The sequence below is a fragment of the Rhinolophus sinicus genome, chromosome 3, assembly GCF_057876585.1.
Source record: "Rhinolophus sinicus isolate RSI-liver-muscle chromosome 3, RSI-T2T, whole genome shotgun sequence".
NCBI lineage: Eukaryota > Metazoa > Chordata > Mammalia > Chiroptera > Rhinolophidae > Rhinolophus > Rhinolophus sinicus.
This window is the reverse complement of record NC_142503.1, coordinates 123,585,187-123,612,011: the sequence shown is the minus strand read 5'-3', so window position 1 is coordinate 123,612,011 and position 26,825 is coordinate 123,585,187. Positions and strand designations below refer to the sequence as shown.

Below are 26,825 nucleotides of genomic sequence, written 5' to 3'. Positions count from 1 at the left end.
CACATGTCCATGCATTCCATTTATAATTTTTTAAAAAATTTTTTGAAGAGAGAGCTTAGGTGGCATGTTTTTCCAAAAAGTCTTTCCTAAACCTGAAGATCCAAGTGGCTTTTCTCTGTGCTTTCATGGTACCAATACATACCTCCAGCATGACACTAAGTTTATTGTACACATATATATATGTTCATCTCACCCACCAGAATCTGAGTTCTTTTGGAGTAGGAACTAAATTTTATTCATCACTCTACCCTTAGCATCTGGCACATTATCTGGTGCAGAGTAGGTAATGACTATATGTTCACTTAGTGAATAAACAGTCAACCATATTGGGTAATCTTTATTAAAGTCAATAGTTCGATCAATTTATGGGAATTAATATAGATATTCATGAGATATTTAATTCCTTTCTTACATCATTGCATATTTTAACCTTCCAATGACAATAGAATGGGATAGAGATAATGTAAAGCTACATGTTTCCAAGCCACCAGTATTTAGCAGACACTGCAAGGAAATTTTAACCATGATGTCATATTCAAAATTCTTCATACTTAGAATTTAAACATAAATCACAATTCTATCTGGTTTTAAATCAATTTACCAAGTTCAAAATGTTAATATTCCTCACTAACTCACAGCATGTCACTATCAGCCTAATTTGGTATTATTTCATAGAAATGTTGCAATTACAATTTAATCCACATTGATCAGCAAAAGTTAAAGGGCAAAATTAATTAATGGAAATAGTAAAGGGCAAAAAAATTAATATGATGACACATCTAAAATGCTTAGAGTGTAGAGAGGCACTGTAATTTTGAGATTATCCACATTGATTTACAAAAGAACAGAAGGAGAAATCTGTGAATAAAGCTGAATTTCAACACACTAAATTGTATGTCAGCATTTCTAAAAATAATTACTAAAATTGACAACCACTTTGTAGATTTGAAACTTCTGACTAATAGACCTAACAATGACTAATGACATTACAAATAAGCTGTGAAGAAAGTGCACAGCAGCTGCATTAAAATTATGCCTTCCAAGTTGATGTGTGGATTTATACCAAAGCCTTATATAAAAAAAGAAATACAACTCATTTTTATCAAAATACATAAAAAAGTTTTAGATATCACGTCAAGTATATAATTTTTTTTAATTGCAGATATTTTCTGGTGATATTTATTTTAAATACTTAAGGAACAGTATCATATGCAAACAATTCAACATACTTGTAGAATATATGACAATGAATCAAGGGTAAGTAGTTGGTGACAATGAATATTCTTATCTTTTGGAGGGTTTGTGTGAATTTCAGGGTCCCAACATAAATCAAATCCACAAATAAAATTAGAATATTACATTTTGCTATTTATAAACCTCCCTCACTTACTTACATCTCACTTGCTCTTGAGAATAAGTTTTAGAGTTAGCCCTGGCAGGTGTTTTGAATACCATTTTAGACAGAAGGAAGATGAGAGATTAGAATGAGAAGCCCTGCATCACACAGTTATTACGCGGTAGAATGGAGTCTAGGATTTGAGTCTTCTGATGTTCAATGGCCTTTCCAGTAAATTCTGGTTTCCGGTCATTTTCAGCTACTAAAACATACATATCCTATCAGATCTCAATTATGAGTTATTTTATAAAATACCAAAACCTGTGATGAGCCATTTCCAAACTAATTTTTAAAGCCTCTCCCACTTCTCCATCCCAACAAATGGCTACTCACAAGTAGAGTAAATGGTAGAAATGATAGAAGCTTCATATGAAACCTACAGCAGTATTCTACACTTGCCCAATACAGTAGTTAGGAGTGGCAGTGAATTCTAATAGGTTATAAAAGAAATTTAAGAAGCACATATTTTTATGAGCTACATTTAAAAGGCTGCTTACTATATCCTTATGTTAAAATGATCTTTTTGAACAATCTGAGTAAACACAAATGTAACACACAGTTATATAGATATATGATATATATATATACCTTTGGTTTGTATTTATTTGACTTAGGTATAGTACATCTCTTCAAAAGAATATATTTTATTTTCCCCTAAAACATTTTTTCTCTAACTAGATCCTAGGAACGCTAGAACAAAACAAAACAAAGTCAGTATTCCTGACTGAGTTGTAAGTTACCTAGTATCTTTGATCCAAGAATTTCAGGTACCATAAAATCCACGTAACCCATGCCACCAAGCAGGCAGACACTTGGACTGTGTGTTCTCATCACAGTGGGCTTTCATATTAATACTTCAGATCCATTAAGGCATTCCAAAAACATAAAAGCATAATCCACGCATGGTGAGCAATAAAAACAGAGATCTTCTGCATCTGGGGGATGGTTTATCACAGAAAAATAGGAACCATCACAGGAAAAGTGTGTTCCTTTTTCCCAGAGTAAAGGTCTTGCTGGTAGCACTTTGATAGGAAACCAAGACTTCTGACCCATAACAACGAAGTTTCCTAGTGGAAATAAATAGCCCCTTCAATCATGTCAAAAGACAGTTTCAAAAGAACAAGCTACGTAATCATTAAAAAGCAGACAATGTGACAGCCTCAGTACAGACACTAGCCACACAGAAGTGTAAGGTCAGTGGTAGAATAGCAGCGGCAGTGGAAAGTCAGGGTGAATGGTGAAAGGTTTAGAACAGAAAGCAAAGGAGAGCAAAGGTGATTGAAAGGCAGCCAGTGTTTCTCAACAGACAGAATCCAGAAATTACATTGTAAATACAGTGTTCCAGAGAGAAGGTGGGAGGATAAAGGATCAAGATGGGAGTAATCAGGGAATATCCTGGTTTGACACCTAGCTCCACCATCCATGAGCTGCTTGATCTTCTTCAGATTATTTGAGTACATAGTCTGTTTTCTCACCTGTGGTCTAGCAGAAAGATGATAAAGGACGTAATAAAGGCATTTATTTATGGGTGCCACAGGTTTCAAAAAAGATAATAAAATAGTTCATTAGCATAGTGTACTCAATAAAAAGCAGCTATTAACATTATTAATATAGCAGGAAACTGTTGAGTCCCTCATAGTTTAATAAGAAAGCTAGGACATATGACACAAGAAACCCAGGAAAAGGACAAAACACTGACTTAGCCCCCCCCCCCAAGTAATGGTAGTAGTCATATGTGTCCCTCAATAGATAGAAAACTAAACACATGAAATTACCTTCCAATTGCAGAACATGAAGAGTCAATGGAAATATCAAGTTTTTAAAATGTGATGTTTTCTGGTCTGCATTTAATCTGAATATTGTACTTTTTTCTAAAAATGTATTGCAAGTAATTACTATTATATTATGGTACCTATTATACTTGGGCACTTGTAGATACAATAAAGGCCTTTCGTATATATTTTAATAAACATTGAGGAAAAAGCCAAAAAAAAAAAAAAGTCACATGGTAGTTGTTTCAGAGCATGAACTTGAGAATCAAACTGCCTGACACTTTTCCTTACCAGGGCACCCAGGGCACCCAGGGCACATTATTTACTCTCTGTACGTCCGTTTCCTCATCTATCTAGAATAAGAACTCATCTTGAATAAGAACTATAAAACAACAACAACAACAACATGGAATTGTTTTGAGGCTGGAGTGAATTGCTTTTAAAGCTCTTAGAAGTGTGACTGGTACTTACTGTCTTTAATTAGCAAATAAGTAAGAATATTGGTATCTTGGAGAAGAGATATTAGTCATCAAAATTAGTGAATATGTTCTTAATTGTTATTCTTATTTAGAATACTTCATAAATTTATTTTTAAAGGTTAGGCACATGTGACATATTAATACTTTAGTATCTTTATTGATATATTTAATATAAATATATTTATATATTTATATGAGTAAACATATTTATTCTTTAGTATCTTTTCCATTGTTTTGGTAGAACTAGGACCACAATCTATTTCTCCTAAGTATATCAGTCTATTTCATTAGCATATTACCTAAAATCACTTTTTGTATTATCATAAATATGTATAATTTAAGGAGAACCAATAGGCCTTTCTTTTCAAAAATGCCCCCTACTGCAACACCCTTAATCTCCTCCATGACTATACCTTACCAGCATTGTGAGCATCAAAAGCCCTCTTGTTGTCAAGCTGCAGTTCATCAACCCTTTAGTAGTTGGTACATCATAAAGTGGATCCCAACTGCTGAATTTTAAATAGAATACAATAGAATCAAAAATATCGGCGTGCATCACAAAATAGTAAGGGTATAATTTCATAAAGGTTCTGTTTTGATTGCAAATGTGTGTATGTAGATATATGTATTTATAATCTGGTTCATGGTGTAAATTATGTTTCTTACTGTAGGTTGAGGCAAAAGCATTCTGAAAACCATCACTCTAAATGTGATAATAACATTGAGAACTTAACCCAAGTTGGAGTTAGTTTACCAAAGCAGTTAATGGGTTACCCAGTAGAACTGAACATCTAACATTCAGTTTTTAATAAAGGAAGCCTCAGTGAAGAGCAACTTATAGAACATGGTGCTGCCTGTGAACTTGGGAAGGAGGCTGCAGCAAGTGGGGAACATGGACCAACCATGAGGCAGATAGGGTGGTGAGCTGAACAAAGGAAGCTAAAAGTCTCACAAAGAAAGTGTCCTTCGATAGATGATTGGATAAAGAAGCTGTGGTATATATACACAATGGAATACTATTCTGCCATAAGGAAAGATGAAATCGTACCGTTTGTGACAACATGGATGTCACAAATTATTACATGGATGTCACAATTATGCTAAGCAAAATAAGTCAGACATAAAAAGTCGACAACCAAATGATTTCCCTGGTATGTGGGATATAAAACTGAAAACAACAAAAGAACAAGACAAACAAATGAAGAAACAAAAACTCATAGACACAGACAATAGTTGAGTGGTTACCAGAGGGTAAGGGGGGAAGGAGGTAGTAGACGAGGGTAAATGGGGTCAAATATATGGTGATAGAAGCAGAACTGACTGGGTGGTGAACACACAATGTGAGATATAGATGATGTATTACAGAATTGTACACCTGAAATCTATGTAACTTTACTAAAAATTGTCACTCCAATAAACTTTAATTTAAAAAAAGAAAAGAAAAACAAGAAACAAAACCAAAAAAAAAAGAAAGAAAGAAATAGTGAACAATAAATTTCATCTTTGTTTTACAACTTTGTCATGGACCCTCCCTCTATACCTACCTCTAGATATCTAGATATAAAATAAAGATATTCGTGCCCTTTCTTCCTTCATAAGTGTACCAGAATATAAGAATTGTGAAAGTGCTTTCAGTTTATCAATATAAATCATTGTATGAGAGTCACCTTCAGTCCAAGGAGCTGGAGATTAGAATCACTTGACCTCCACCCAGCATTTTATACTGTATAGCCTTGGGATCATCAAAATGTCAGTTTTAAAGAAAGGCTTATATCAATTATTCTGAGAATTTACCACAGTACATGACTGATCTTCAATATACTATGTTTTTCATAGTATATTGAAGTATAGCTTTTCTCGCCTCCCTGATGTACTCATTTCCCTTCTTACTAGTTTAAATTCTATGACCAATTATTACACTCACTCCTTTTTTACCTTCCCTTGCCTCTCTCACTTCATATTCATTTTGGCTGAATCACAATATTGGTTTTACTTGTATATGCTTTTCCACCTTTCTAGTTCTGGAACCTCTGCAACTAACATGGCTGAAGAAAACATACAATATGTAAATTAGTCTCATTTCAATTCATGAACATGAATGTTTGGTAGGTCCCTAATGCTGCTTGGCAATTATGTTACATTTGTCTGTCTCCAGCTCTCCTCAATAAGCTCTCCTTATTCTTCCTCCTCCCACTTCAGTCACTTCCATCATCATCCTCAGTCTTAACTGACCTTGCTCCCTAGTCCACTGAGAAAATTAAAGCAATTCAAAGAGAATATCTTTCGATACCCATGTACTTGGTGTCTCCCCTGTAATGAATGATGGCTGTTGGTACTTCCACCTAAGCCCAATGCCTCCCATCTTGTGCTTTTGATCTGATCTTACTTCCCCACTCAAGGACATGCCTTCAGCAATTCTTTTCTTTCTCTCCTACATCTTCAAATTCTCCCGCTCTACTGGAGCATTTTCATCACCAACTAAACATAGTTTTTCTTCCATTAAAAGAAAACGCAAACCTCTTTTGGCTCCACCTCTCCCTAGCTAATGCCTTTTTTTATCACTTCTTTTTAGCAAAACTGCTCAATAAATTGTCAATACTCTCTATCTCAAATTCTTCTCTTCCCATTCATGTTGACTATCACCCAAGAGACTTTCATCTTCACTATTCTAATGAAACTGTTCTCCTCATGGTCACCAATGACATCCATATTGCTAACTCCAATCAATATTCTGTTTTCATCTTACTTGGCCCACAGCAGCCTTTGACACAACTGATTACCAACCCTTCTTTTCTTGGCTTCCAGGTCATCATACACCCTTGGTTTTCCTCTAACCTCAGTTGCTGCTTCTGCTCAATCTCCTTGTTTATTCCTCCATTTCTCCCCAACTTCCGATCATTGGAATCCACTGGACTCAGTCCTTATCCTCTTCTCTATATACTACTCTCTTTGTGATCTCATCCGGCTTTACTGGCTTTACATATCTTCTATGTGTGCTGATAACTCACAAATGTACAATTCTAGCCCAGACGTATCTTCTGAACTCCAGACTCACATACCCAACTGTCCACTTGACATTTCCACTTGGATGTCAACCAGATATCTTAACCTAATCAAAGCCATTGTTCTGAGGTCATGTCCAAACTGGTCCACCAGAAGTCTCCCCCTTCTCAGTGAACTGAAACGCTGGTTTTCCCATTGTTCAGGCCAAAATGTTCTAGTCGATGTTGACTCCTCTCTTCCACATCTCATGTTTATTTCATCAGGCAGAGCTATAGGCTCTACCTTCAAAATACCTACAAAATACAACCTTTTCTTACCACCCCCACTGCTAATGACCTAATCCAAGATGCCCATAATCTCTCACCTGAATCTGTGCAATAGCGTTCTAACTTGTCTACTAGCTAACCACTCTGACCCTCAATAACCTATTCTCAGCAGGGTAGCAGGAGAAATTATTTTAAAGTGTTAGATTTTATTACTCATCTGCTCAAAATAGTCCACAATGGCCCCATTCATACACTCACATTAAAGTCGAAGTTCTTACAATGACCTACCTACAAGAGCCGCATAATACCCTGCCTTCCATTACGTCTCCGATCCCCTCAGTGTTTCTGTTCAGTTTTACAGTCCCCCTCCCCAATCTTTCTGTTGTTTAAACAAGCCAAATACTTTAATGTCATGGCCTTGCAAGGGCTGTTCCTTCTGCTTGGAATGCTCTGCACTCAAATACTCACATGGCTCACGCTCTCAATTCTTTGATATCTGTTCAAATACTATTTTCTCTGTTACAGGCAGGATTCTAAGAAGGCTGCCCCCTGGTGGACACACACTGTGTATAATTCCTCTTCGTTGAGAGTGAGTGAACTTGTGAATGTATTGAAATGTCACTTGTGTTTAAGTTACTAAATACTTAGTTGACTGTCAGTTAATCAAAAGGGTAATTATTCAGATTATGATGGGTGGTCTTGCCCTAATTGGAGAAGCCTTTTAAGGAAGGTGAAGTGTCAGAAACTTACCTCAAAGAAGACACACACCACTACATTGTGAATTGCCTATGAGGGGGTTTACATGCTGGTGAAAAGCAGGTAGCCTATAGGGACTGAAAGTGACCTCAGCCAAAAGCTAGCAGGAAAACAAGGACCTAATTCCTACAACCACAAGGAACTCAATTCTACCAACAATCTGAATGACTTTGGAAGATGACACTGAGCTCTACATGAGAACAAGAGTACAACCAAAACTTTGATTTCAGTCTTGTGAGGCTGTGAGCAGCTAGTCTTTGCCTGGACTCTTGACCTGACCACAGAAAAAGTAAAATAGTAAACTTGTGTTACTTTAAACCTCTAAGTTTATGGTAATTTTTTTTGCCAGCAGTAGAAAACTAATGCAATCAGTGGTGTCTATTGGCTAACCTATTGGAAATTGTAACCACTCTCTTTTGCACTCCTTATTCCCTTTCATTTCTTCTATTATATTTTTTCATGTCACTAATTTATTTTGTTTATTGTCTCTTCCCAAATGGAAGGGTTGTTCCACAAGAGCAAAGATTTTTATCTGTCTTGTTCACTGTTGGTTTAACTATAGTTCCTGGCATATAGTAATAGTTCAATAAATATCTGTTAAATGAACGAAATCAGTGTTAGATAAATAAATAAAAAGAAATAATAGTATTCCCATCAGAATAATTAAATCATTTTTTAATTTATAAGACTATGTATCCAAAATCTTAGCTAAATTTGAAGTTTAGTTAATACAACATGTTAGTATTTATCTCTAAATATTTAAGTATTATTTTTTATTATTAAAAGCAATGAAAAACTTTAAAATTAATAAATTTGAATACAGTAAGCAATACTAGATGTGATAAATCTTTATTTTCGGTTTAATATTTCCCTATTATACTTTAAGTGTCTTTCTGATAAGGTGAAATCATTTTATCCTCATGAAAACATTATGAGATAGTTACCATTATTATTCCAATTTAAAACTTAGTGAAACTAAAGCACATAGAGGTTTAATAATTTATCCAAAGTTATGTAGCTAGAAGGTGATGGAATCAGATTCAAATCCAGACACAAGGAAAAAAATGTCAAGTATATTTGAGCCATATAACAAAAAGTTAATATCGTTACATAAAAAAGCCCTTAAAAATTAATTTAAAAAGCACAATTCTAATTTAAAAATGGTAAAAGATACAACAAATGGATCACAGAAAAAGAAATTAGAAATGTGAATAATACTTGAAAAAATGTATTCAATCTTGTGAGTAGATAAAGAAATATACATTAAAGCCAGTTTTAGATGTTACTTTTTTCCTTTTACACTGGCAAAAGAAAATTTAATATTTGGTGAGTATTCAATCAGACAGACATTTTCATAGATTGCTGGTGTAAGTATATATTAGTACAATCTCAATGAAATACAGTTCAACAATATGTGGCAACTGTGTTTTAAAAATTCATACTTGGGGCCCCCAAAATTCTTTCCCTAAACATATCTATTGAAAGGAAGTAATCAGAGATGGGGTAATATATCTATGTGCAAAATGCACATTTCAAGTCCTTTTAATGATGAAAAATTAGAAACAACCTAAATGTGGAGCAATAATGGACAATGGTTATATTGTTCATTGTTAATCCAAAAATTAATATAGATACTTGTAACAGTAGTTTTCAAAAATCAAAATAGTGATGAGGAAATGTTCATGGTAAAATACTGAATGAAAAGAGGCAAAGCACAAAGCATAATCACAGCACCATCCAAATTATTTAAAATGTATATATAGTATGTTTATATTTATGCATAGAAAAAAGACCTGTTTTTTTTTAATTATGCAAAATGTTGACTGAAGGTATCTCTGGGTTTTCTTTCAATAGGTGATTTATGTTTATTTTCTTCTTTATAATATACTGGAAAATTTTTTCCAGGAAGTCTGTGTTAAATTGAAATCAAAAGAAAGCAAAAATTAAAAATATTTTATAATTTATTAATGAAAACATACACTTCTGACTCATGTATAAGAACAGATGGGTCTTCTGATTCTTACCTGTTGCCCTGACCAACCTGCTGCATTAAGACGGTGGCATGCCTGCCTCGTAGAGGACAATATCATGAGACTACACCATAAAAACAAAACTAGAAAGTTCCACTCAGAAAAATCCTCCAAGGGAAGGATGAAGTTTCTTATCCAACAACCCAGAATTAGTTTAATATTATGGAGCTTTTTCTAAAATATGGGTTGTTGTTTTTTTTTCTTTTAATACAAACATATTACTTAGAAATCCTGAGTTTTCTCAGAATTCCTATTAAGAATTAAAGCTTTTCTATTTTCTGGTCAAGATGGCAGAGTAGGTAAATGCTGGGCTTACCTCCTCTCACAACCACATCAAAATTACAACCAAACTACAGAACACCCATCATTGAGAACTGCCTGAAGTCTAGCTGGACCAAAGCCCTACAATTATCAACATACAGAAGAAACCATCTCACGACTAGTAGGAGGGGCAGAGACGTGAACAGGCTGGTCCCACACACGTGTGTGACCATTTAAAATTGGGAGGAATATAGCAGATATGGAGGACCCTCCTGGAGGAATGAGGGGTCCCAACCCCTCCCCAGCCCAGGGTTCCAGTGCTGGGGAGAGAAATCACCATAATTTCTGGTTGTGAAAACCTGTGGAGATTGTAGCTAAATGAGCCAGAGGGTAGCTAATATCCCAGGTGTTCCTCTTAAAAGTTCCCCACACAGACTTACTCATTGACAGACTCACTGGCTCTGAACTTCAGCACTGCGGCAGCAGGTCAAAAGGCGACAGGGACATACAGGGAGGAACTGAGTTGTCTGCTTCATGGAGAGGGCTGGAGGGGCAGCTTTCTCCCAGATGGAGGAGCTGGCGGAAGTTATTGTTTCTTTCTTGAGCCCTCCCCCTTCCCAGCATGCACAGGTAGGCAGCCTCCGTATCTGAGTCTCCATCAATCTGATGCCTTTCATATGCCCTGCCCTAGAGATTCTGAGACCTCATCTCACCCAACTTTCACGCACACCCAAGCAGCCTCTGGCAGCTTTTCCATACAAACTGCCTGCCTTGGTTCATGCCGCAGACTTTCCTAAAAATCTCTCAAAGGTTCACAAAACCGAAACAAGCAGCATCTGGCTTCAGCATATCCCGAGCCTCTGGCTGAGCAGCCCTAAACCTGGCACCAGCTACAGCCAGCCTTGGTTCCTGGCATGGTCTCTTGAGGTACCTCCAAGTACAGTGCTGGCAGCAGTCATGTATGGATTGCTCTGTGGTTCATGTCGAGTGGCCCTAGGCAGGGCCCAGGCTGAGGACGAATTTGATCTGCCGTGGGTCCCCTCCCAGGAGGTTCTGGGGCTGGCATGCCCAATGATAGCTTCAGACTCAGCCAGAGCATCATCCAGCCTCCTCCAAGGACAACATACCCAAAGGGCAGACTGGGCAGGCACCAAAGCCCTGCTAAAGCAAACTCTGCTCTGTAGTGTCAGCTCGTTCACCACAGCTCCTCCACTGTGGTCATGTTTAGATCTCATAACCAATCAACCTGACTATCAGTCCCTCCCATTGATATGCCAACAGCAACCAAGGCTCAACTACAACAGGAGGGCACACACAACCCACAGAAGGGACACACCTGGAGCACCTGGCTCTGGTGAGGAGCCAGGGAGACTGTGTCACTGGGCCCCACAAGGTAACTACTACATCTTGCAGCTGAGGGATTTATACATTCATCTGCCTTGAATGCTTTTATAGGTCCATACTATAGTCACAGTACATTTATAAATGGATGAATAACACATTGAATATTTATAGTGTATGCAGTCCCTATCTAACCTCTAGTTATTCCTCTCTTAACCTTAATACTGACATTCTTAAAAAAAAGACACAGACTCACTACAGTGTATTTGTGGTAGGAAATAGATACGGTAATGCTATAATGCCTTAAAGGGCATTTTGCTTATCAATTTGTTTAATGTTTATCTTTCCAACCTGGGAAGCAAACTCAATAAAGGTAGAGGGGTTTTGTTTGTTTGTTTGTTTTTGTCTCCTTTATCCAATGCTGTATTCTTAGCACCAAGTATCATTCCTGGCATATAACATGTGCCTGATACATATTTCATTGAATAAATGAAAAAGTATACATATAATAATTTAGGAATTTCATATAATTCACTATATCTTTATAACATTAAAGATAAAATGTTTAATATTCCCTAAGACTGAATAAGTACAGCAAGTTCATAAATTTGTGGCCTAGTTTTATGTCGGCTGAAGTGTATTTCAACACGATAATTAAATGGAAGGTTTACATTTTCAAGTATGCACTTCCAAATACTCTAGCACAAATACTTGAAAAAAGTGAAAGTCAGCTACATTCCTTCACGGCCTAACCACAGACTCATAGGAAGTGAGAACATGGGGTATAAGTGGAGCTGGGTTGTATTTTTCCATGCTATAAAAATAATACATAATGTGGTTAATTATGCTCCCATCTCTTTTGGAGCGTGGGATGCAATGGGTTAGCGCAGATGCTGGCTAGCTAGGAATGCCCAGTAGAGGGCAGCAGAGAGCCACTTGAGAGAACATACACTCTAAGACTTAGCTCCCAGCATAGAGTAAGTAGTCTTTAGTCAGATATAGATCTACAGTGTGCTAACGAAGAGGCAGCCCATTTGGAAAAACCAGCCCACAGGGTAGCCAACAAGAATTGAGTTCCCAAACACATTAATGTTTGAAGCCAAGAAGCAAGGGAGATAGCAGGAAACAACGCTAGAATATTCAGAATAATCCAGACACTCTCTGATTCAGCACAGTTCTCAGAAGCCATTGAATCAGATAGTAATCTCTCTCTAGAGCTGCTGAATCATAATTTTGAATCCCAAGATCATTAACAAAGATGTTTTGAGTACACTCTTTTTGCAAAGATTATCTCTCCTGTACAAAGAATATAAAATTGTTAGCAGTAAGAGGAGAAAATCATACACAAATGAAGAGTAGCAACCACTGGCTCTACCATGACACAAAGGGTCCCTAGAATCCTCTAAAAGTTGAGACTTCTCAAATATGTGTGATGGAATCTTGGTGAGAGGCCTAATGAACAGTAATAGGGTCAGATGGTAACCCAGGTATCCAGTGTGAGGGCAGGCCCCAACCCTGAGGACGATCAGGAGTGAGACATAGCCTAGCCAAAAATAGGATTCAAGCTCCTTCTCTATGGCTTCCTAGTGTTATGAGCTCAAGTGAGGCATTTAGCCTCTCTAGGTCAGTTTCCTCACTTCTACAATAAAATAATGCCTATCTCTCGAGTCTGAGAGGAATTCACAAGAGAAAATATGCCTTGTTAATTTTATACAAAAATATAGGGTATTTTTATTACAAGTCTGGTAGTGGGAAGAGCAGGAAGACATCTAGGGAACAGCAGAAAATCATCTAAAAAATAAACACTTGACAGATTCAGAATTTTCTTTGTAATGAAACTTGTTTATCTATCAATCCAGGTTAGTATAGTTCTGATTCTCTTTGTATATGTCTTCAGCCTCACTGGGGCCTACATTAAATGCTGAGCATATTTGCATCATTTACCTCCTGTGAATAGTCTTCTTCTTGCTAAATGTGTGTAGTGATGTTCCAAGCCAGATATAGAAGTGGAAGACATTTTACTGGCCCCTCCTGAAGGAATTTATTCATAGGGCCACAGAAGCAAGGAGGAAATATGGGCTGTTTGCAGCCAGAATACTTTGACTCTGCTTAACAATAATAATAATAATAACAATAAATAAATAATCATTACCATGAGGATATGGGAACATGTTAGAGAAACTTGAATACGGCTGCCTCAGCTTTGTGTTCAGTTTAGTCCTATTCCCACTCTGTCATTTTTCTGGATGGACAGTAAGAGAGAGCTGAGGGAATGCCGATGAGTCAGTAAGTATGCACTAAAAAGTTAAGATTTTTGTCCTTTTTAAAATCAGACAAAGGGGGAGATGGGTGCAACATAAAGAAGAAGGACTTGTCAATTCCTTCAATTCTTATCTCTGATGAGATGCCCAACTGGAGAATTCAGAATTGATATTGAAGAGTCACAAATGACAACAGAGGCACCAGAAGAGGGTCTTCCCAAATGAGGGTTGGTGATTTTTAAATATTTTGAGCTATAAGGGACGGTGGAGACATTCAACCACCTCGTTTTGTATATAAGGAAACTAAGGTTAAAGCAAGTGGTATGACTAGCTCAAATTCTCCCATTGTTAAAAACGAGTCCAGTTATCTTATTACTCTAGAATACTACCTGGCTAAACTAGCTAGTATTCCAATCAGTAGCTAAATCCATAGTAAAAGCACAGAAAGTATTAGTCAAAAATAAAATAGAACAAACAATATAGGCTTCCTTTAAAGTTACTAAGGTCCTTGTATTCCAGTAGTCATCAACTGCTTTGCTATTAGGAAATGAATCAGTTAGGCTTCAGCAAGTTCATGTACAAACTACACCCACGCACATGACCAGCTTATCCTCACAGAAAATGAGATGAATTCTTCTTTACCTCTGTCGAAAGTGTAAAATGCCAAGAAAATGCTAAAATCATTATTCTGAAAACTCTTGGGCTATATGTCTCTCCTCCATGGCCAAGACTTAATCTGTGTCGAGATATTCCATTTAATTTTTGCTATAAAAAGAGGAGCTAGAGTCCATCCAGAAATGGGAATACCATTTCTTTGAACTTCAAAGTATTTCAAGCAAAGGTGAAATGACAGAAGGGCTATGGTTAGTATGCTTCCTGATACTGACTACAAGCAATCTCAAATCAACTAAATGTTTGTTTCAGACAAAGGAAATCTCAGAAATTTCTACTTTTCCCAATTTTAAGTGTTTATGCGGTGATACATTTAGTTTTAATGAGGAAAATTAGTGAAATAAAGCACAACCCTCAAAATTATGTTTTAGTCTCTTCACATGGAATTTAAACTATTAGAATGTTCTTACAAATTTTAATTGCCATGTTCAGACTTAAGGTAGTTAAGCATATTTTCCTTTATCTATATTATTAGCTCAGTAAAATACCCTTTGATATCAAAAGACTACTGTTTGCCAGACAAACAATCAAGATTTATTAGAAAAACCAAGATATCTTTCTGAAAACCTGGGTAAACTATCCCTCACCTTTGTCGCTGCTATTGGGCATTATGGTCACTAGATGTCGCTGCTGCCGTTTAAATGAGATTTTCTTCCGCTTCTACAAAAAAAAAAGAGAAAGAAAAAAAAAGATTCTTATGGTTTTGGGAATTGTCTTTTATTGTTGTTGGGATTTTGGTGAGTTGATGGTATTGTATATATTAATGAGTGCCAATCACTTATTTTTCAGATGAAGAAAGGTGAAGTAACTTTCCTAAGGATCCATAGGAAGAAAGCCAGAGTTGGAAAACTCCATTCTCATGTTTATACTTTATAGGCTTTTTAAAAGCAAAAGTGTTCCAGATGGAAGCAATGAAGGCAGTCATCTTTTTAATCCAAAACCCACTGAATAATACTTATTACATATTAAGTTAGTTTTATTTTGCTTTCTTCCTGATGGCCTTCTTGGAAACTGGATACATATGAATCATGAGGATGCATGACTTTCCCAGGCCAGACTTTAAAGAGTAAGAGCATCTGACAAAAGGCCATTTGGTTCAAGTGATTCCTTCCGCCAGAGAGTCTCCTCCAAGGGGTGGGGTGGGGGGGGCAGATAACAAACCCAGGAGAATCTCCTCTGTAAACTTATTAAAACTAGACAAACATACACAACACACAAACAATTCTCTACAGAAAGCATCTCCAACCCAGCTTTCTTGCCAACAGAAAAGAAACCCAGCAGTTTTCTTCACAAGGCTAGAGCTAAGAAAGAGGCAGAGGAGGCTGTGAGCGGAACCCTGAACTGCTTTCACAGGCTGAGGTGAGGAGAAAGAAAAGGGATGACTGAAGGAAAGATGAAGGCACGTTCACTGACACTGGCAATCAAGTGTCACGGCTGAAGCTTCCAGATATTCCTGCTCCCAAGGGAAAACCAAAAATCCACTCCTTCTTGGGTGGGTTGGCAGACAGGAGATAGAGGAGGGAGCTCTCACACACTCGCTCAAAGTTGTCAGACCCCTTTTTCAGCCCCCGCCTCAAGAAAAAAAAGGGGAGGGAGGAACAGACGTGCCCTGAAAAGAAAGGAAAAGGGAGCCAGCACTGAGGCTAGCCTTGGGAAAATCTCCACAGATGAGCATTTTTGTTGCGTTAAGTGGCCCGCATTAGCAGCCTAAACACGTAGTGAAAGGCTAACATCGCCTGTTAATATAATGCGGGAGAGGAATGATAGACCTGGGAGTTGAGAGTGGAAGTGCTAGTTTTACATAAAACAAAACGAAACATTTCTGAGGACTTAAGTTCTTAGGGGGTTAGGTGGGGTGAGTTTGGGGCATGCCTCTCTCCAAAGGTAGGCAGATGGGCATGTGCTGGGACAGCAGTTTTAGGGGCTTGTTTTATGCATATAGAAGGTGCCAAAAAAAATGTATACACATTTTAAGAAAGGAAAAAAAATATTTAAATTGTAATTTTCAATATATACCAATAACAAAAGATGAATACAAGTCACGCTTGACTTCTGCAATTACAAGAGGTGCTCAGAGAGAGGGGTTACCATCAGCGTCCAGACACTTCTGACAACAGCGAGCTACTGCAGGAGCGATGTTGACCAGCATACACGTGTATACATTTTTTTGGCACCCGTGGTGTGGGTGTGTGTGTGTGTGTGTATTTCGATCATCTTGAAAAATAATTTCTACAGTATGAAAAGAGCTTCTTAGTCCATGGTTTTGAGGCTGCCTCTGGGAAGAACGAATCTCCAGAATGTCTTTAAACTCCTGCATTGGGACTGAGAACTCACAAATAAGGAGGCTGCGAATCTCAGCATAAAAATGGTCACTTCCACACCCCTTCTTCTGCTTCTTTTCTCTTACACTTAGGGAGAGAAAGAGATAAAGATAGGGACAGAGATGGGGTAGAGGAGAGCAGAAAAGAGAAGAGGAAAGCGCGAGGGGAAAGAGAAATTGAGGAAGGAAAGGAAGAAAGGGAAGCAGGAGGAAGAGAGGGTAGTGAAAACTGCAGGAATAAAACCCAATTTGAAATCCAACTATTTATCAGGTTAGTTTCCCCCACCCCACACACACACACCCACCCAAATTCAACTTGCTTGCTCCTTCCTCGATTTTCTAGCAACCTCTCAGCTTGAACAGTGTTCTAGGTACTTTAAAGCAAAACTTTGGACGGGTGGGGCGGGGAGAAATGCTGGTGGGCCGGCGCGCGGATGTGGACCGTCAGCTACGCCGGCATCCACCAGACACTGAGAGCACCGAGTACCCTCGTTACTTCACTTTCCATGACCTCTTCACCCTCGCTTAGCATCTCCTGTCCCCAAGATTTGTTTGAGAGCGGCCATGCAAGACCGGGGAGTGAGAATGGCTTTTTCTGCGTGAAGCGCCAATGTGATACACAAGACTAAAATGAGAAAAGCCCACCACTAGTCCCTTCGGGCCTAGCCCCAAATTCCCCCCCCCCCCCACACACACACACACACTATGTAAGTTTCTTGGAAACTCAGGCTTCAGTGCAAAGACCTCGGATTTCTCCTGGGTAGGTGTCCGGGGCCGTGACAGGGGTGACCCGTCGAAACACGGCCTCCCCCTTAATGCCTTTACCTCAGTACTTCAAGCAACCCATTTAAGAAAATCAAACGACCCGTTGGGGTCGACGAATTGAGTAGCAAGAGCCAGGATCACAGATGGTCGTGTTGCGATGGTGAGGGGAGTGGAGTTTGGATTGGAGAGATGAAGTCGGGAAAAGCCCCGGTCAGCAACTGTTCCACAGAAGGACCTGGGCTGTGTTTTCTCTAAGAAAGCAATGAAAAGCACTGGAATGTGGTGGTTCCGGCCTCACCCGTTGCTTTATAGACCCGAATTCAGGCTGCTCTAGACAAATTTTAGAGGAAAGTGGATTATCTCTCCAGACCCAAATATCCCCTGACCTGCTCCCCCAACGCGCTCTGGTGCTTTGCTGAGAGCACGGCGTTGCCAGAGACTCAGCGCTTCTGTCAACTGCACAGAGCAATTACTAAGAAAATATTGTGACGCTGTTGTAGGGCGGATGGGGACGTGAGGGGGTGGAGGAGGAGGGTGTTAGTTTGGAGAGCAATTTGCAAAGGAATATTAACTTTGATTCCGGAGGTCACCGCCGGAAACCGTGTTGGCGTTGGGTGAGCTGCAGAGCTCTTCCTCTAGGTGGCGGACGTTGGTACCAACAAACGTTAGGCGGGTGCTGACTGCAAACACAGGATTAAGCTTCTTGCTGGTTAAAAATAATAATAGCAATAATATAGAGGTGTGGGGCTGTTTTTTCCCCTTTTGGATATTTATTTATTTCAGGGAAAAGTCATTGATTTTCCTAAGCAAACTGTGTTTCTCCTTCACTTGGTGGAAAATAAAAACTGTTTGAATAAATAAGTTATTTCTGAACATTTTGTTGTCAGAGTGTTAAATGTTCCCGTCATTTTTATTCAAACACTAACATGATTACAGCCAATTATATATTCAACAGTGTTCTTTATTTTAGAGTAATTGTACTTGTCACTAATAAAACAGAAGCATAATGGATCGCTACTGTTCTGGATTTTGAAGCAATTTTGTGTAATTTGATTGAATTATACATCTTATCTGCTACTTTTTTATTTTTATATTTGGGGATCCTATTTTCTTGAAAATTGCAGCTCTATGCTTGTTTTGTTGTTTCTCCAGTAACGTACACTTCGGTAACAGTGATAAATAGAAAGATTCCCTTAGAAATGTCGAAAATCAGCTGTTTCTTTCCCCACCCCACCCCTGCACTTAAATGCGGGGAAGACCTGAACTCTGCCCTGCCAGGTAGCGTGAGCCACTGGGTGCGCTTACCGAAGAAGTCCCACGCCAAGACAAACTCTCCCTTCACCCCAAAGGCAGCCGCCTCCCTGCCTCGAGTCTTTAGGGTTTTGTCGCTTTCCTGTAATGATACTGTTGGGTGTCTGGGGCTTCAAACATGCCAAGACAAGCCGACCATGGGTTCAGTTCATGTGCAATATGTATCAAGGGAAAGAGTATACACAGAGCAGCCAAAAGATAAACTGTATATATTACTCCAATTACACAACCCCCAGACGTCCTACCTACCCACCCACCCCCCGCAATTACAACAATTATCTGTCTACTCGCCTATTCTTTTCGGTTTCGGATATACATAGACAACTGGGATCAATAGTTTCTCCCTTTTCTAAAAAGACAATTTCAACCAAAATATACCGGGAAAAAGTCTCACATATCCATCCAGTGTTCACATTTCTGAGCAAATTAAGAAATAATCTTGACAGCAGACAGACAGGACGTAGGATTTTAATGGACCATCTCGGCAACTGAAAGAGCGAGATGGTGCAATTCTTTTCCTAACGAATCCCTCCAGTTCCTAGGACACGATTCAAACTCCCCGCTAGGAGCTGCAGCTGCGAGATGGAGCCAAAGGCTCTGACAAGTGGCTTGTGTATGACCCAATATTTATCAATAACAACAACAACAACAAAATCAAGTGAAACCAAGGCTCGGGATTTTGAACTGTTTCTAAAGCCCTGGCGTGGATACGCACGTGGGCAGAAAAAAAGTCGCTGGAGATGAGTTGGCTCCATTTGTCCGCCCTGGGGAGCGATCCTGGGGCAAAATCCAGTGCTAATTGATCGCAACCAGCCACACTATTAGCTGAAAATGTTCGAGGGACAAAGAATGAAGAGTGTGTGCTTAAGATACTCTAAGCAATTCTTCAAGTAAATCCGGGCGTCTAATCAATAGCATATATCTCTCTATATCTCTATGTCTAGATAGAGATATAGAAATATGTACGGAAAGAGAATTACTTCTAATTAATGAGGACAATGTTTCATGTGAGATTCCAGATTTCTTTAAAATCTAGTGTCTCACACCCCGATTGTTTTGTAGTCGGGACTTACAACTTCCTCCAGGAAAACTTGCGGGGCCCCTATTAGTGTGTTCCCAGCTGGAGAGAAGATAGTTCAATTAGGGGCTGTTCTCTCGTCTTCTGGGGTGTTTACTCTCAGGCCAAAGGGTAGGCTGCCTGGGCAGCGATCCGAGCGCGGCATCTGTCCCCGCGGGCGGCCGCGGAGGCGTGAGTGGGAACAGCTCCGGAACTCGTCCGGCGCCCCTCAGCTCCAAGACAGCGCGCAGCCGCAGCCTGCCATCCTCCCAGGCCGCTCTCCAAAGAAGCCCGGCTTTTTCAGCGTTTCCATTTCCTCCTGGCCTCTGCTATCTTATCTAACAAGTTCACGCTCCAGAAGAAAAGAAAAGGGTGAGAATAAAAGGAAACCTCTTCATCGTAGTGATTCATAGTTCACATGCACGGGAGCCAAACTTGCTTTCTTCTTGAACGTTACTTTCTCTCCTGCGTGCCTTAGTACAAACCCAAAAGGAGGATACTAAAATTGGTAGACGAGAATCTGTTTAGGGTTTTTTTTAAAAAATAAAAAACAAAAAACAAAAGTGGCACCCCACTACCTTTGTTGTAGATTCTGAAACGGTTTTTTGTTTTGTTTTGTTTTTCCTTCACATCATAACGGTAACTTGTTCCTGACGCCATTCTGCATCTAGCTTATCCTGGCCGCTCTTCTCCCTGCATGCGGCTCCTTCCAAACGGCAGCAGAGAAATAGGGGTATAACTGCTCTCCCCCCTGGGTTCAATGCCCCTTATATGTAATTGAATATTCGAATTAACTTCACCTGCATTCACCCCAGTCTATTAACTCTGAGCTGTGCTTGTACAAATAAGCTAAAAACCTTTAACTGGGCTCTATTTTTTTACCGCGTTCACTGTGGCAAATGACCTCTTAGCCCAAAAATATTGATCTGTGTGCATGCTTCCGGTGTGATGTGCAAACACGAGACTTCTTGGCTGAAAAGGTAACTTTAAGGGGGGAAAATCCGGAAATGAAACCTAAAAGCAAGTCCTCTAGCTTGATTGCGCTCGGCAGGCGCGGGGGACAAAGGAGCGCGGGGCAAGCGCGCGGGTGTGCGCCAGGAGGAGCCGGGACTCGGCGACGCTCCTCGCCGGGAACCGTCGCGGTTACAGTCTCGAGGGGTGAGCGGTGGGGAGGGAGAGCGGACCTTTCGGCAAATGCTGCTCCCACAGATTTTCTACCGCGTCGATTTGGAGGGGGAAGGGAAGACCTCCAGGAACCGCATTTCAAGAGCGTGGAGGCAGGTGAGTGTGAGATAGGTACAAAGTATAAGCTGGCTCACTGGTTTGTGCACCTGGGTTTTTAGAAAGGAAGCAAATGTATTTGATTAGTAAATAGTTTACTTTTTCTCCTATGACTTTCCCCATGTGAAGGGCGACGTGTGTGCCTCCTGGCCTGCTCACCCCATGCAGCTTTCTCTCTACTCATCCCTTCACAGACCCTCGGTGGGCGCGAGTATTTTCTAAAACATACTCATCAATCTCCTATAGGGACCTCGGGCTGTTCAGTGCTCTTCCTATACTTTTAACTATTGAGAAGGTGGCTGGTTCAGAGCTGACTACCTAATAATCGGGACTGAGTCACACCGTTCCATCTTTCCTCAGGACAGGACTTTGGGGGACCTTTTGGAGGCGTGCTTAAAAACAAGGGCAACTCGATGCCCCCACATTATCCGAAGAGTGCTGTAACACTTTCCAAAGTAGATTATTCAGGCTCCTGCGGGAAATGAAATTGAAGCTCCAACTAATTAGGGAGAACAGTGATGGGAGAGTTAGGAGCTCCAACTCTTAGGAGCTGAACATTTTAGGGCCTGTAAGCATTTCTTTCAACTTGATACATGTTTATGAAGTCTTTTTTTTTCTCTCTCTCTTTTGGTGTGTCACTGATGGAAAAGCCAAGGACCCGTTGTCTTGTGTGCTGACTTTTGCCAAGTCTCACTTCCTCCCTTTTTAGATAGACTCTATCTGAAAAAGCTAAGGATCTGAGCCCTAGCACCTCTAATTCACCTTTACCATCACCCCTCCTACTCTTTGTCTTGTTCTTTAGCATACCTAACTCTTTGAAGGATGGGCTTCTCCATTTCCTTGGGCAACTAGAGGGAAAAAAGAAATTGCCCTCTCAGACCGTGTGCTTGCCAAAACGGTGTGGGACCATTTCTCCCAATTGGATGGGGTCAAGAAATGGAACTGGCCTACCGTCTCACTGTCAGGGACTCAACTCTTTCCTCAAATTGTCCACCCTCGAGGTTCTGGGCGCACTTGCAAATAACGGAAAACAAAAGGATAGTGGACATTTTATATTTACAAGAGAGATGTGCAGAGTATTAGACTGAGAGGTGATTCAGAGAGACTTTTTAAAGGTTGTTCGGCTGTGGGGTAGTAATATTTCATCGTGGATCTCTCCGCACCCGGCTCTCCGTAGAGTAATATTGGGAAGAAGCTTCTCTCGAGTGTATTTTGTTTGTATTGTGTTGCGGGTCTCAGGATGGTTCCTTTGGATGAGTATGTACTTGTCTTCAGAGAGTTTGGAACCCCTGGTAGCGTCACAGAAACCTACCTGGGGAGTCCCAGGGGTCTTTATCAAGGCCGCCTTCTTTCTTTTTCTTTCCTTCCTTCCTTTTTTCCTTCCTTCCTTCCTTCCTTCCTTCCTTCCTTCCTTCCTTCCTTCCTTCCTTCCTTTTTTTCACCTTGGACTTTCTTGCTTCCCAAGTGGTTCCCTAGCTTATACAAGTTAAACATTTCGACTCTCAAATACGAGGCTCTCTCATAGATTTTTTTCCTTGAGGTTCTCAAGCGAAATTGCCGTTGCCACAATGTTATGATGGAAGGATGCTGAAATGACAGGCCTAGTAGATGCTTGTCTTAATCATCGGCTTCTTAATTTAGTTTTAGTGCGGTGTGTGTGTGTGTGTGTGTGTGTGTGTGTGTGTGTGGTGTATGCGCGCGCATACACACCACACACACACACACACACACACACACACACACACACACATGTGCGCGCCCTCGGGGATACTGAGGGTGCGCGCACGCAGAGAGCAGCCGCTTGACAACCTGCAGCTCCCTAATGAGTGACGAGGCAGGGCTGCAGCAGAAAAGTAACACTTCCCTGGTGTGAAGACCTCTTACTGAGAAGTTTAGTTCACTACTGTTCTTGCAAACCTAATCATATAACCTGTAACCAAAACTCACAGAACAAGGATACAACACGTTAAAGAGTAATTTATAATCACTAAATGCTAGCACCATTACCTGCTGTTAGGAAGGGATTATAGACGAGTTAGCTCAAGCGAGGGCGGTCCTCGCTAGTTACAGGATCTCTGGAAATAACCTGGATGCCTCTGCATGAGTTCCACTGGCTCCCAAACGTCACGAGGTCAGGGACTCCCTGTGCATCTGCAGGAAAAGATCTTTAGCCACAGCTTGGAGCCCGGCGCCGCTTTCAGGATAACCTGTCCAGGAAGCCGACTGCAGGGTGGATTTTAGGTAGAAAGGGCCCGCCCTCCTTGAACCAACAGGTAACAGGGAAAAAGAAGGGAAATAGACTCTAAGGAAGGCTTCATGTAACACGGCCAAATGGAAAAAGTAAGTGTGCTGCTCTGATGCAATAGGCTGTGGAGCCTTAGTTGTTAATTACAACTAAACACGGAATAATCTAATTCATTTCCAAGCAATTCTTCCGTTGGAACTGCTCACTCTTTACAAGGCCTGTCCTTTTTGGGGTTGAGGGGAGAGATGGCAGGCAGAGGAGGAAAGAAGTTCACCACTATGTATATCAGAAAATTACATTTGCTCTGACTTATGCTTTGATTCCTTAACAGTGTACATTTATAGATGTGTGTGTGTGTGTGTGTGTGTGTGTGTGTGTGTGAGAGAGAGAGAGAGAGAGAGAGAGAGAGAGAGAGAGAGAGAGAGAGAGAGAGAGATCAATACTAAGCTGCTGATGAGAAAATATTGGAATGATACAGAATGCGTTTTCTGAAGGTAATCACTGAGATTGAGTGAGGTGGAAACACAGAGTTAGGGCTTCATGTGTTTAGGAAAGAGGCCCAAAGTGGACGTGGGCAGTCCTTCAAATCCAATTTGTACCCAAATTGGCCGGTAGGATATACAAAGCTCCATCCAAGGACTTTCAACTTGCACAATACTCTGTCCAAGAACCCCCTCCCCCTCCATTTCATCTAGTAGCAGTTCCAAAAAGAAGCTATTGCTGAGACAAATGTGGGCTGCTGAGTAAACAGTGCATGTTTTGTTGAACAAGCCTACCCCCACACCTATATACAGCACTCTATCTCACCACAAAGTCCAATTAAAATTAACAGGAATTCAAACTCACTTCCCCCCAAAGTGCAAATGACCTTTTTCATTAGGGAGACTAGGTCTGTAATATGATTATATTAAACTATACTCTATTTATTTCTACACAAATATCCTATTTTGAGAGACTTGCATTTATGCAATCCTTAAAATAATATAACACATTCTTAATTTGCATGCAAAACATTCTCCAGTCAATATAAGCTCTTGGCACATAAAAGCAGATCATTACAGCTCTCATTAACAGACCTTAGTTTTTGCTATTTGAAAGTAAACAGAAGAAAAACTTACTTTCACCTGCTAAAATTTTATGCAGGATTACAAAACAATGCACACTCATCTTTGACCTAAGAAACACCTTAAAACATTAAAAATTCATCAGTCAGTGCTGGTGTTGTGTTCAAGGAACTGCTCCTCCAGTTTGCTGCTGAGCTTGGATTTGAATAAAATGCCCAATGTTAACAAACAATACCCACGTTTGGCACTTTGTGTATTAAATTGATCAAACAGATTTTACGAGGCACAATGCACAATTTGTACAGACCTGATTGAGTTAATATAATATCAGCAAATTTTACATCGAAATGATTCTGTTTCTTTTCTTTGTGTTTAAAACCAGCACAGATTACAAATTTTAATGATCTGAAAATGTTTGGTATACAAAATCATGCTTATTTCAGTATTAGCAAAAACACAAGAAATTTTTCAACACAAACACCCAGCTGTGTCTATTTTAAAAGCAGTTCAATGACAGCTTGCACTTATGAGCATGCAATCAGCTAATTTCGCTTTTTTTTCTTCTGTGTTAATCAACACTTTCCTTCCTGCATATCAGAGTACAAATAGTATAGTTACTCCACATCAGTAAATGTTTACGTAACCTGTCCTTTCCCAAGAATCCGGTTACACCGAATCATTTCACGCTAGACCGACTACGAAAACGTACCGGGCCGTCCACCTCAGAGGGAGCCCTTGTGTGCCATTATAAGTGGTGATGAGAAGGGGGGTTGTGGGGGGCAGAAATGGGGAGGAGTAGGTGGAGGAATAGAGTGAGGGAGAGGAACAGAGGGAGGAGAAGGGGTGGGGGTGAGGGGTAGGTAGAAGGAAGAAGGGAGGAGGGAGCAAAGCGAGTTGAGGAAAAGTAGGAATAACAGGCTTGAGGAGGGGATAAGAGTGGGAGGAGGAAAAGTGAGCAGGAAGAGGAAGGCCCACAGATCTTTCCAGCCTCATCCGAAAAGCCCATTAGCTCACCCTGCTCTGTAAGAAACCCGGAGCTTAGACGTCTATGTTGGGGGCCACGTCACGACCAACGTTGATAGCTGAAACCCTTGAATTTTCCCATATGTAAATATAGTTTGTTTTAAAGTAAGAAAATGTGTAGAAATAGGGGGAAAATATATACAGTAGAAGGATAGTTGAGGTTAGGCCAATGTTCAAAGCTCCTTTATGGCATTCCTAATAGACTAATTTAAAATCACTAGCTACTTGTAGTCTGTTTTTCTCTTCAGAGTTTATTCTCCCTCAGAATTTCAAGGTAGGGGTAGGGACTCCGTATTAACCCGAGGATTCCTCAATTGCATTCTTTATATTAGAATTGAAATTTAACATCACATAAAGGCACGAGTTTTTCTTCCTTCGTTTCCTTAAATACCAAGTCTGCCAGATAATTTAAGTGAGAATTTATCAAAGTGAAGAAATTTTTACACTTTATGATTATTTACCTTACAGAGGAGGAAAAGGGTGCTTTTCATTTATGCTTCTCCTCCACCTCCCTCTTCTCTCGGGGTACATCCTCCGTAAAATGTGGTATGTTTCGTGCCCATGTGGGATGAAACAGCCTTTGATCAGTGTGCTCCGCACCAAATTCCAATCCCTGGGAAATGCTGGGCCTTAGCCCTGCCCCTGGCCACGGGATCCTTTTAAAGCCCCCGAATCACAATCTCCCCACTCACTTCAGCTCTCATCCGAACCTTCCCAGTCCTAAAGCCCAGGAAGCTGAGATAGTGGGACCCACGTTCCCAACGCTCCAAGGTCTCACGTTCCTGCATTCAGGGTGGGAAAGGGCCGGCTTCAGGATGCGGTTATTTCAGCATTAAGGCCCGCACAAATTAAAAAACATTTCAGAAACGGAAAGAGAATAGAAAGGCTTTTAAAAACCGGAAAGAAATAGACGCCCACCCTTATTTTCCCTCCAATGTCAACAAGCAAAATGAAAACATTTCCAGGGTGACCGCTCGCGGCTACTCGCTTCCAATTCGGATTAGAAACCGAGACGCTGGAGCGGCGAGGAGAAAAACGACAACGCGTGAGCGACGGTCTGAAGCAGGAGAGAAGGGGAAGGAAGAGACACACATATATAGCATGTGTTACCTGGTTTATTTCGAGATTGTTTGGTACTGTTTTCTCTCTGTGCACCCCTCATTTCGGAACGCCACCATAGGCGCCCACCACTAAGCCGCCCCCGCCCGCCGCCGCAGCGCCGCGAGCCCCCGGCCCGGCTTCCCGGCGGCGCCCGAGCCCCGAGCTCGCCGCCGCCCAGGCCGCAGGAACCGAGTAAGTAACCCCTGTTTGGCCCCGCGCTCGCCACCACTTCCTCCTCCTCACCCCGTCCTTTCCACACCTCTCCCAGACCCTCCTCCCCCAAGGTACAGGGCACCCCCTCCCCACGCCAGGGGTGGGCCTTCCCGCCTTATTCGGCCAGAGCGTCGCGGCAAGTACCTACGAAGGGCACGATTTTCCTTCGGGCCCCGAAAAGCCGGACCCGGCCTGCAGGGCCGACTCG

General features: G+C 40.6%; 1 protein-coding gene and 1 long non-coding RNA gene across 4 annotated transcripts in view; one reads left to right on the top strand and one right to left on the bottom strand.

The window, feature by feature from the left end:
* LOC141570618 (uncharacterized) overlaps positions 1–25,822 on the bottom strand; it is a 424,578-nt gene extending 398,756 nt beyond the window's left edge. The window contains exons 1-3 of the long non-coding RNA XR_012494826.2: positions 24,990–25,822; positions 22,979–23,122; positions 14,825–14,897 (exon numbers count right to left, since the gene is read on the bottom strand). This is a non-coding gene — a long non-coding RNA (uncharacterized LOC141570618). The remainder of the gene's footprint in view (positions 1–14,824; positions 14,898–22,978; positions 23,123–24,989) is intronic.
* The window catches only part of LOC141570617 (uncharacterized), a 50,197-nt gene continuing 44,062 nt past the window's right edge, over positions 20,691–26,825 (top strand). For 2 of the 3 annotated variants that reach the window (XR_016020779.1, XR_016020778.1), the window contains exon 1: positions 20,691–20,971. Coding sequence is in view for 1 of the 3 variants with exons in the window: in XM_088796925.1 (XP_088653051.1) it covers positions 20,885–20,971 (87 nt within the window). In the remaining 2 variants the exon portion in view is untranslated. The remainder of the gene's footprint in view (positions 20,972–26,825) is intronic. The other variant, XM_088796925.1, reaches the window with a different exon arrangement.